This window comes from Esox lucius, chromosome 6 (assembly GCF_011004845.1).
Source record: "Esox lucius isolate fEsoLuc1 chromosome 6, fEsoLuc1.pri, whole genome shotgun sequence".
NCBI lineage: Eukaryota > Metazoa > Chordata > Actinopteri > Esociformes > Esocidae > Esox > Esox lucius.
The window spans coordinates 11682544-11695520 of NC_047574.1; the positions used below are offsets into that span (position 1 = coordinate 11682544).

At 43.4% G+C, this 12977-nt stretch overlaps 1 protein-coding gene across 5 annotated transcripts in view; it reads right to left on the reverse strand.

The window, feature by feature from the left end:
• Positions 1-12977, reverse strand: part of march8 (membrane-associated ring finger (C3HC4) 8) — a 66342-nt gene that overhangs the window by 25733 nt on the left and 27632 nt on the right. The window contains exon 1 of one of the 5 annotated variants that reach the window (XM_034292582.1): positions 3789-4135. The exons of the other annotated variants lie outside the window; for them this stretch is intronic. Coding sequence (XP_034148473.1) covers positions 3789-3812 — 24 coding nt within the window. The 5' untranslated portion in view covers positions 3813-4135. Of the gene's footprint in view, positions 1-3788; positions 4136-12977 lie in introns of those variants that run through there. 5 annotated transcript variants of the gene reach the window in all.

The following is a 12977-nucleotide window of genomic DNA, read 5'->3' on the forward strand; positions in this document are numbered from 1 at the left end:
CCCTGGGTTTTCCTATGAGGGCTGACCAAAAGTAGTGCACTACAAATTGGACGAGGGATAGGGTGCCATTTGGAAAGCGGAACAGAGCTTGAAGCCACAGATAATTAGTTCAGTCCAGCAGACCATAATTAACTGTTTTGACTGGCTAGATGCTCAGTCCCCTATGATGTAACCCTAACATGCCCACACACACACACACACACACACACACACAGACAGACAGACAGTACTCATGCCCACATGCAAACAGACTAGGTCGGAACAGCAGAGGCCATTACATTTAAATCATTTAGCTGACGCTCTTATTCTCAGCCACCTACACTAATGATTGCATACATTTAGTACCTATAGTACTTTACAATGGGTTTAAATTAAACCAGCCAGCAATGGGATACAGGGTGCTCTGTGAAAGCATCAGAGCCAAGCACAGAGCTGTCTTGGACTTCTAATGGACAAACTGGGCATACAGGTGTACTGTCACAAAACATTTCTGCGATGTGTTCATCTCAACACCACAGACTCGCGGGGGCGCCGGGTGGCCTAGTTCGAGGAGCTGACCAAAAGGTTGCTAGTTTGCTAGATCAAATCCCAGAGCTTACTGTGGCATTCTGCCTCGGAGCAAGCCAGTTAACCCGAACTGCCCAACATGCAAAGTCAGAAGGCTCGATGGAAATGCTGAAGCCAAACCTCGATTGGACACAAACGCTGACACTTACGGTGGAGTAGGTTGGACACATTCACATACACTATATGGGCAATATGACGTGTCCTGACAGACAAAAGGAAGCTTCCTCACCAAGCAGGAATCTAGGAAGGCCAGGTTTGACTCCTAAATTCCCTGACCAGCCCACTCTCTCCCCAACAGGTTTTAAGCTCCCCTGCCAACGTGACTACTAATCTGTTCAACCCCTCTCCTTTTCTCTCCCTTCATCCCTCCATCTCTCGGGCTATCCTGCTTAAGGATTGACAGACAAAGCTCTGTCGTTTGGTGGATCATTCAATGATGTGTTTTGCTACCCTGTGGATTTGGAGTATGCGTGCGCAATGGATGTCTGAGTACAGAAACCGACAGTAAAAACAGTTTTTACCTGTGTGGGCTAATTTTTACCTGTCAAGCATTAGCCTACCATGGTATATTTCTGGACTGCAGTGCATGTGTTTCTGTATGGCCATGTGACAGGTTATTATATGAGGTCAGACTTCAGAGAGGCTAATATTGCTAACCTGCTAATATAGCTAACATGCTAATATAGGTATTTTGGTAATGTAGGTTGATATACTATTATAGATAACTTACAATTCTAAGTAACTTACAATTACAGGTAACGTGCAAATATAGGTAACGTGCTAATGTAGGCAATGTACTATTATAGGTAACTTACAATTACAAGTAATGTGCTAATGGGGGTAATGTGCTAATGGGGGTAAAGGGGTGACAAAAATTGTGTAAGGTTGAAAGAGAGAAATAGAAATGGAGAAGTAGAGAGAATGAAGATAGACACAGGGAAGAGATAATGAGAAGAAAGAGAGAGATAAAGATGGAAGGAAGAGATAAAGAGTGAATGAAGAGATAAAGAGTGAAGGAATAGAGAAAGAGCAATGGAAAGAGGCCACATGAATCTGAGAGCAGGGACACCATGTGGGGTTATTGAGTTCACCTACCAGACCGCATGACACACAAGCGCACACACACACTTTCCCTCTCCCTTTTTCTCTAAGTTCTCTGGTAACATCTCTCATCCTTTCCATTCGTTATAATTTGTGTGGTCAATGCATACAGATCCTGCATTTTCTATTATTTGAGCCAGAATTCCCGACAGCAGGGAAATAATCCTGCACAGTACATGCACACTGGAGGCCAGAATCAGGAATTGGTTGCTATGGGGTGTAGAGAAAATATGGTATATAACCAAAATATGGTATATATGCACAAAAAAATATATATATCCAAAATATGGTATAAAACCACATAACATGGGCAAATGTATACAATCCTTCAATTCTAAATATTTAGCTATCAACTAGCTGTATGATATGTTCATAGGGTATCCGAGGTCACATGCCCTAGGCATTTGGTTATGACACTACAAGGATAAAATAGCTGGTTAGTCCACCTTACCAAGCAACATTTTCTACTTTCATTTTCTACTGGCATTGGCTGATTCAGTTATTGTTAGTGACTGACAACAAGAAGAACTGATGAAGCGCCAGCAATATTTCTGTTTGCATTTTGTATAGTCATATTTCCCACAGCAAATTCAGACCTGAAAACCAGGACAAAACAGGACCAGCAACTAGAAATGTGAAATCATTTGTTATAGCCACTATAATAAATTGACATTTTGTAGGGATTGATACATTTTTCCTTAGAGGAAATTCAGAAAGATCAAATTAAGATACAGCATCTGTCGGAGTGTTGAACCTCAAAGTTAATTTTGAGATCCAACCCAGAATTCAGTAAACAACAACATCATCCAGCAAAGTCCTATTCATGACTTAGTAGGGTCTTGGCTCTGGCCCACCAATGGATCGGAGCTGCTATTTGGGTTTAATGGTTTAGAGTGGCAGAGAAAAAGAAAGAAAGAAATAGAAAGAGAGAGGGACATAGGTGGGAAATTGGGTCAACATTTCATACAGTGTTGGTGGAAGATGCTTCCCTGACACAAGAACACACACACACACACACACACTTCCACTTATATCCTTATGTGCATGCAGCCACAGGTATCCTTTTGCACACACAACACACACACTACACATGCCCTTTAGTACACAGAACTATTTTTTTCAAACACAAACAGGGTCAACTCTCCACAGGGAATCAGAAGTGATGAATATGGTCACACGGGTACCCAGATTTCCTGCTGACCCGAGGACATCATTGGACACATACACACAGTCATATTCACAACCTGCAAGGTGGTAGTCAGACGTACACACACACACACACACACACACACACACACACACACACACACAGAGATACACACACGTCTCTGATCTAGTTGGATCTTTAGAAGTGCTCCCCGTCACCACGGAGACAGCAGGGCTCACCATAACAACCAGTGAAAGGGAAATGCTCTTAAAGCTACCATGCAGTCGATTAAAATTATTACTCTATGTCAGCTGGATCAGTATGTGTTGATATTTTCATTCAGAAATACTATAGAGGTTTTAGAATGAATGTGGCTGGGCCTCATCTGGTCAATAGGACCTTGAAATCCTTGAGTTTTATTGTCTGGGTGTTAGGAAACCAAATGTAAGATCTAGTACATATACCAGATTGGCTGAATGGATCCAGAAACAACCCCCTTGCTAGACAATCATTGGTCTATTCGATTGAAATCAACCTTGTGATCATACTGTTGGTCAAAAGCACTGTCACACCCAAATATGCTGATATTTCAGGCATACTGTTTATTGATATTTTACACAGTTCTTATAAAAAATTTTTTCAACAATGTAGTTGGAAATACTGAATTATTACAAAAATAAGAAGAAAACCCATGATTGTGACTCTGCAGGGCCTTTAACACTTCATTTCTCTCTTTCTTTCTTTCTTTCTTTCTTTTTCTCCCTCACTTCTTCACTTTCACACATACACACCTACACATTGATGGTTTGTCTTACTGCAAAGAAATATACAGGAAAACACAAAAAAAAAAACAGGAGGAAGCCCGTCTGACAAACACAAACAACACACTACACAGATACACACAATAAGAAACTACACACTAGACAAAGAAACACTATCTTAGACAACAACTGTTAGAAAGAGCCAACCATACCTTCATCTTCCAACAGGAATTCATAGCTGCTAGATCCTTGAACCCCACATACACACCCTCACGTACACACACACATACATACACACAGACACACACACAGACAAATAGTCAGTGAGTGGGGAGGGGGTTACATGCCCCTGTGTAAATCCTCTTCAGGAGAGATGAGCAGCATTAGTAAATATGGAAGTATCATCCAGCCTTCCCCCAGCTCCAGTAACACACCCAGAGACAAAGAGAAAGGAGAGCAATAGAAGGAGACAGAGAGGGAGGGAGACAGAAAGGCTGCCCTAAATTTGTCTCTCAGAGAGAGGGAGAGGTTTGAGCTGCTGCTGCTTGTCTGGGCTTGCCTTTTCTCTCCCGGCTACTGAACGAACACACACACACACACACACACACACACAATGAGGTAAGCCGTCAGGGCTGCGATGTGATTGGTTTAAACAGTCACTTCCTCCAGCTGATCCCAATAGGGGGAGGGGCTATGTAATGCCTTATTCATGAGTGGGCGTCAGCTTAAACGAGAATGGATTCTCTCTGCTCACTCCAGGAAGAAGGCCATTCCCAGGTTTGGTGTTCGATTTTCGATTAGCATAAATGTTACAGTTTGGTTTAGTGTTAAAATTATGGACTGGTTTAAGGTTAGAATTATGGTTAGGTTGAGTGTTAAGGTCAGGCTTTTGGGGTTGAGAAAAAAAGTTTGAACTGGAATTAGTTTGTGTATAGAGATTATAGAGATATTATAGAGATTCCTCAAGTGTGTGTGTGTGTGTGTGTGTGTCCATCAAGCCTGTATGCCAAGCGACAGGCTGAGGTATCCTAGGGTGTGAACCAGGGAAGGGTCACCACCAGGTCACATTTTCTTTGTTTTTACTATCCTTGAGCGGATTTCCAATCCTCACCAGGTTAGAAAAACATGAAAACACGCAGTGCATGTGTTCATTGGCCTCAACCAATCCAAAGGATCTCACTGCCTGGATGTCCAATCAGACCAGCTGAGTTTGTACAGAGGGTAATTTACTCCAGAAATCCTCACAGCTTGATCTAAGGGCACGTTTGATCTAGAGCTCTGTGAAACCGACCGCCCCACTGGGTGTCAGTTATATTAGTGATAATATTTACACATCATTGAAATTCATTTAGCATCACATTGAGTAGAAATGTAGAGAAATACATACTGGAATAGAGAGGGAGTGAAGGGCAGAGGCAGAGGAGGGTAGGAACAAATAGGAGGACAGAAGGGTTGAGGAAGAGGAGAAGACAATAAAAGGAGAGAAGGGTTGAGAAAGGAGAGAGAGAGATAGAGAAGGAGAGACGTGGAAGAAGAAAAGAGAGCTCCCACACATGGACATCATCCGAGTGGAAAAATCTGAGGGATCTGAGAGAACATGAACATAGTTCCAGACATTTAGAGGGGCTGACAAAGTGACAACTATCATCCCATTATATCCAGATGATCAGTTGGCGATACGTCTGTGACCAGCAGGCTGTATGTGACCTACTACCAGATGAACTTGTTGCAGGAAGGAATTGCCGGGTTTGTCATCACAGTAAACCAATGTGTAACCAATCAGCAACCTCCATGTCACCAGCCTTCACAGAACATGGTCAATCTGGCATCAAGCGGCCGCCGGGACGTTGTGCGTTTTGGATTTAAATGGAGGCTAGCATATGATGAAGTGGGACTACGTTCAGCACACACACACACACACACGTACGTACAAACAAACAGATAAACACAGCAAGCTTAACCATGAGCCAATCAGAATAGGTCAGTTCACAGCTGTAGTGCGCATATTTGCGCACTCACACACACTCACACACACACACACACACACACTCTCACACTCTCACACTCTCACACTCTCACACTCTCACACTCTCACACTCTCACACTCTCACACTCTCACACTCTCACACTCTCACACTCTCACACACTCACACACTCACACACACTCACACACACTCACACACACTCACACTCACACACTCACACACTCACACACTCACACACTCACACACTCACACACTCACACACTCACACACTCACACACTCACACACTCACACACTCACACACTCACACACTCACACACTCACACTCACACTCACACTCACACTCACACTCACGACCTGACCTATTCTGATTGGCTCACAGCTAAGCTTTGAGTATCCCAATTCGTGACAGAGGCACCTCATCCAACACTGAAATCGCTCCTCAATATCCGGCGAGTGCAGCCACGGCACTGGACAGCCCTCTGGCTGCAGCGATAACGACGGACTCACTGTCGCCATTCAAAGTATCAGAGTCCCGCTGTGGTGAGGACATTCTCAACGTTCTAAATCAAACCAACGGCGGTCACCTGAATCCATAGGACTGTAATGTCAAGTCATCTGTGGATTCAAATGAAGTATTTCGAACATAGACACCCTCAGCGTCATCCGCTAGCCTACTTGTGAACATGGAAACGGTGCTTGTGTGTGTGTTCCCAGGGTTTAATGTGTAAGGCCAGGTCAAAGGGTAACGAGCTAAGCCGCGATTTTCTTTCAGTGAACAGCACCACTAAACGGAGCGGTGACAGTAAATACAACTTTAAAAAGGTCCTTACAGGTCTGCTTCTGGACTTTGATCGTAGGAAAACATGCCACAGTGAGATTTACTGAACTAAAACAGTAGCCAGTAAACACACAGCTACAGTATCACGCACTCTGGGCACAACTGATGAGCACAGTGAAACACTCCCGTCAACATTTACATTTGATGTTCTAGTCATTTGGCAGACACGGTTGTCCACAGTGACTTATTCAAGCAATAAGTTACAGTAGCCGTCTTAGTCAAGGACAGAATGACAGATTTTTCACCGTGCCAGCTCAGGGGAATCGATCTAGCATTTCGTTTACTAATCAGACGCTCTAACTGTTGGTCTCAGTGCTGCCCGTGAGGACTAACTCCAGTCCATACTCTATCACCGCCTCACGAGTACGGGTTAAGGCCTCTAACTCCTGTTTATCATTACGTGTCTGTCTGCGGGAACATCAACACCCCTGGTTGCTGTAAGACAAATGTTGTCGTAGTAACCGACTCAGCCTCAGCACTGAGATTAGAATTTGCAGTACAAGAGTTATTCTCTTAGGAAATGCATGTCACTGGCCCATCAAAAGGAACTCAGTGGGGGTTAAATGCATATTGAAAGGAGTCGCGTCCACACAAGCAGTTGATTCGGGCCCATCTTGCTTTGGGACATGTTTTTTTAAATTGTATGTAGGTATGCCATTTTGGAGGAGTGGCTGCGTTTGGGGCCATTTTCTTCAGGCCATTCTGAAAGGTGGCTGTGTGCTCAGGAAACCGATTTTGACACATCTTGAATGTGTGGCCACATGTATCCTACTAACCAGACATGGTTGTCATTTTCCAGATGCATTACTTTGTTGTCTAGACTGCTGCAAATTATAAATGCTACACAAACAGGATTTCCTGTTGTTTTTACTGGGCAGCTATTCCGGATAGGAACATACTTTATACACTACGCAACACATCAAACAAGCTGAATGAAACAGACAGTCAAGTTCAATTTCATGTTATTTTTTTCATCATCTTTATTTAACATAATTTACTATACGGGAGACTGTAAGGCAGTCAAAGTTGTGGTTCAGCAACTCTGACAGCATAACAATACGATTACATCATCACACAAAACACAGACACTTTTCCCACAACATAACGTGTTCACCAAGTCTTGCTTATGTGTTGGCAAGGTTGTGGCCATCACATTATTTGGAGTGTTCATTCAAATCGCTGCAATGTTTTCCATGTCAGCCGTTTCCGAAATACAGCATGAGGTTGACAAATAGGCTACCTCATCACGTCAATCAAATTTAGAATTTAAGAAGCTTATAATTACCCATTAATTACAGTGGATTGTGAATAATGCTGGGAGGACTATGATACTAGGCAGATTAGAGTGCAGGTCCATTCACTAATGACTGATAACATAGCCGGGCAGATAACACCAGAACATGATTCCTATTGAAATGTTGTTCTCCACTGTGCTAATTATCGCTTTCCATTATACTTCCAGGAGCAACATGCAAGCACCGCCCACCTGAGGATCTCTCCTTTTCAGCAATCAGTTTCCTGTTGGGACTGTGAAATCCACTTCTCAGTAAAATTTGTGCGGGATTGGCAGCTTTTAATTCGGCTCTTTTTCTAGCAATCTTACTTTTTTCCAAACGGCTGTGGTTTGCAAAAGTGTTTACAAATGAGATGAAATCTGCATTTAAATTATAGGTATTATAACATCTGATCTTCAAAACAATTAATAGTATGTACAGGATATATAGATGTATCAGAACCAATACATTTAATTTTACTCCCCTTTCTCGACACGCTTGTGGAATTATGCGAGAGAATGTGAAAACAACAGTCATAAATAATGTATGAGACAGTCTAGACAGTGCAGGTAATTGGACGCCCAGGACAGCAAGGTAGTGGTGGTTGCATCCTGTTCCACTGCTTGATATTTATTTTGTAATTTATGCAAACACACTCACAAATATGTTAATGATGTCCATATAATATTCTTAATTTTAGCGCAAATCATTTTTTGGAAGAAAATGTATGCATATGTGCCTTCTACGAAAAAACAACAAGGCAACAGAAAATATGTCGGGCCCGTGAATGATGAACCGTCCCCAGGAAAAATCAGTATAACCGTGGAAATGCCGGATATTTCTGACGAGAAGCGTCACTGCTCCAAGTTTAGTCTACATCGAGCAAGACGGGCCTGAGATATCACGTGGTTCACACAGACTCGGGTGCTTCATCTCAGAACTCTCAGTTAAACAGATCAACATGAACCATTTGAAGCACTAGTTGGTGGTTCCAACATACTTTGCATTGAGGCTGACAATTGTTTGTGTTAATGTGTGAAACATTATGTTTTTACATTGCATGCATTTAAATACCAACAGAAGAAATTAGAAATGAGCACATAAAAAGGCCAGAGTTACCCACAGTTGCAGGCCAATGTAGGGGAGAATGTGTGAGAGGTGGAGAGAGAAGAGAAGATGTTAATTAAGTGAAGAAAGCTGAGCGTCAGGGAGAAACAGAGTAGGTGTTGGAGAGAGGGAGGGAGAGAGAGAGAGAGAAAGAAAAAGAGAGAGAGAAAAAGAGAGAGAGAAAGAAAGACAGAGAAAGAAAGAGAGAGAAAGAAAGAGAGAAAGAAAGAAAGAGAGAAAGAAAGAAAGAGGGAGAGAAAGAAAGAAAGAAAGAAAGAAAGAGAGACTAATGAGGAGTAAAGTAGAGGGAGAAAAAGAAGAAACTAATAGATGCCACACACTAATCTCTATAGATGAATGAAGAAATCAGATCTCCAGTAGGGTGGGAAATGACCCTGTGGTGGTGCTTTCAGTAAATATTCAAATATACACTTACTCATACTGATAACCTCGGGAGGGAGGGAATATCAGCCAAGATTTTTACAAATGATAAGTGACATACAGAAACAGGTTTCAAAACACTTAATGTGTATTTCAATATCCTTAATATTATTCACTAGACATGTATACACATCTCATCTCAGTATGTGTATGGGATTCAGTCTGCTTCAATATTCTCACCTCTCATCTCAATACACGTATGGGATTCAGTCTGCTTCAATGTTCTCACGTCTCATCTCAGCACGTGTATGGGATTCAGTCTGCTTCAATGTTCTCACGTCTCATCTCAGGATGTGTATGGGAGTCAGTCTGCTTCAGTGTTCTCACGTCTCATCTCAGCATGTGTATGGGAGTCAGTCTGCTTCAGTGTTCTCACGTCTCATCTCAGCATGTGTATGGGAGTCAGTCTGCTTCAGTGTTCTCACGTCTCATCTCAGCATGTGTATGGGAGTCAGTCTGCTTCAGTGTTCTCACGTCTCATCTCAGCATGTGTATGGGAGTCAGTCTGCTTCAGTGTTCTCACGTCTCATCTCAGCACGTGTATGGGAGTCAATGTTCTCACGTCTCATCTCAGCACATGTATGGGATTCAGTCTGCTTCAGTGTTCTCACGTCTCATCTCAGGATGTGTATGGGAGTCAGTCTGCTTCAGTGTTCTCACGTCTCATCTCAGCATGTGTATGGGAGTGAGTCTGCTTCAATGTTCTCACATCTCATCTTGAAAGGTTCAGCTCATTCCATCATCCATCATAATAGGACTTAAAAACCTCAAATGCTTTTGTCTGCAGCACGGCTGATGTATATCCAGGATAACAGTATCACAAGGCCAGTTAGAACATCAGTATAAACAGCCTTCCTTATACATGTACGCAGTACACAGAACCACAGAGGGACAGGAAAATTTGGCACGATTATAGGAAGAAAACTTGAGAGGAGCCAGGCTGTAAATAGAGAGAAGGCCATCTGGTCACTGGTAGTGCACTGCATAGTGCTGATGGATAGAGGTGCTGTGGAGTGCACGACGGAGACAGAAACTTCCCAGTGGCCTGGTTTAGAGCAGAGAGACAGACTCCGCTTCGGGTAGATATTTATAGTCCTTTAGCCACACTCCAGACTGCAGCTGGAGAACAGTGAGCACACACGCCGTCCGACTCATCCATATCCCCAGACAGGCTACTCACCGAAGAGACACTCTTTTCTTAACAGTTTGTTTCATGCACACTATGGTGTAACAAAAGGCTAAAGCTGCAGTACAGTGTAATAAAGTCCAGTCAAAATGAACCACGTTGTAACGCAACAGACACGGCATGCTGAGCTAACGTGGCTTCACTCACATGTTCTAGAAAACCCCACAACAGCTTCATTTCACTTGAGAGACGCTACTCTTTGCTTTCCCTCTACGTCTTTGTTGTGTTTCTCTGTCAGTGTGTGCTGTCTATTCAAGTATAAGCACCCCCTATTCACTTTTGACATACACACACACACACAGGATTTAATTTCATCCGAGAGAAGCAGGGCTATGGCTTGTCTTTACACCGCAGGGTTAGAGACACAGCATGTATCGATCATAATGCTACATACAGAACCATAGCAGGTTGGCCAGGTGAAGATAAGGACATGAAGAGCATATCTGATGAGTCTCTCATAAAACATGCTGCAGCACTACCCTTTTCTCTTTCAGAGTGTGTGTGTGTGTGTGTGTCTATACACAGTACTGCACCCAGTTACCCCATCATGTTTACACACACACACACACACACACACACACACACACACACACACAAACATACACAGCAGCAATATACAGTACTGCACTCACTAAGCTCAAAACACACACACAGCTCATTTGCATTTAATACTAGTCAATCTCTCAGCACCATGAACTGACTGCAATGTCCATTTCCATTTTGAGTGCCTGAAAATGTAAAGCCTCTGATATGTCAAAGATTGCAATGGAAGGGGAAAAGTAACAAAAAAAAGTCTGGCATAATTACAGTTGGAGGTTTCTAGGTCTTATTGGAGTATGGGAAAGTCTGAATGTTAAGGAGGATGAAAAAGGTCATGGAAATCTTGCCAACCCTTGGGTTGTGTCTCTGGAAATCGATTGCAGAGACAGTATAATGTGGGCGTTACGACAGGTCATGATGTTGTATCTCTCTTATTCAGATGATCCCCTAAAAAAAATGCCAAGCCTTGACCACAACTATGGATGGGCGTGAATCTGGTGTCTGAGACGAAGCAGGACCTTCTCACCCAGCCTGCTGCATCGCCCCCTGCTGCCCACACACACACGGACACACAAAAAAGAAAAGAAAATGGTCACTTCCTCTGCTCTCGCCATAACGACAGACCATCCACATGTGGGGGCTGTGTGTCTGGCACATTTCCCAGAGGTGTCCTGTCATGGTTAGCAGAGCACCTGGTCACATGAGGTACGCACTCCTTGACTCAGCAGTGAGCCGGCTATCGGTATTTGAAACCCAGGTTTGAGTAGAGTGCCTAAAAATGATCTCACCTCTCACATCAGAGGAGTTGAGGATATGCTGTACCTGGGAATCGATCGCTCGCTCTCTCCAACGGATTTCATGTATTATGTATGATCTCGCCATCTCTCCATTTCCAATATTTTAAACGCTTTCTCCTTCAGTAGGAGAGAGAATAAGCTTAGAGTAATATGAGATGCAGTGTTCCCATCAGATGTCTATGCACAATCAGGATTGATAGACCAGCCAGACATTTTTCCCTAATGACCTAAAATGGCATTAAAAAAATTCAATGACTGTAAAAGAATCTCTCGCTCTCGCACACGCACACACACACGCACACACACCCCATCTGCTCAATCTCCCATTTCTCCTCACTCCCCCCCTCTCTGTCACACTGTCCCCCACCTCCCCTCTCTCCCAAATCTCCCTCTCTCCCTATCCCCCATCGTTCAGTCTCAAATCTTTCTCCCCCATCTCTTCCCTCTCTCTAGCTAAGCCAGCCACCAGGAGGACATTAAAAACAGCATGTGGGTCCAGCAGACTAGATTTGATGGGCATATTTGAGGGGATGCTGGCAGCTAAACTGAGGGTTGAGCATATACTTACCACAAACTGGTGCTATTCATCAGCACATGAAGCTTTCAGGGGGTGTTGAGCTCAGTCAGCCTGGATCTGTGTTTCCAAATCACGTCAACCGAGCCACATGTAGGTCTGAGGGCTGCAGGTTGTACAGTCAACATGGGTCTCTGTTGGTCTCTCTCTCCTCTCTTCTTCTGCTCTCTCTTCCTCCTCTCTCGATTTTTCTCCCTCTCTCTGTCTTATTGGCGGCCTTATCTTATACAGACCACGAATATGGAGATTGGTGATCTGCATAATATAAGACCACCAATGTACAGAAGGGTGTGAATGAATCTCAATCCCAAAGATCACATTTCAGCATCCTCTCCTTCTGTGTTCTTCCTTCAGCTCGGGAGGCCAGACTATTATCCTTGAGTTTCACAGACAGCGGGATGACTCCGCTTCACGTCACACGGCTAGGCCCAACCTTTCATGTGTTTCAAGTTGTTGCTTGCATACACACTGCAGCCAATATGGTTTTGGGTGTGGTTAAATGCTTGTGTATCAGTTCCTAAACAGTATAGACAGCTAAACCAAGTAACATCCAGCACAAACAAGATAGTCCACAAATGACAAACGGGAGTCCAACTGTCTGTCCAAGTGGCACAAAAATACATTCCGTAATAAGGTGCAGATCAGAGTGCAGGGCAGG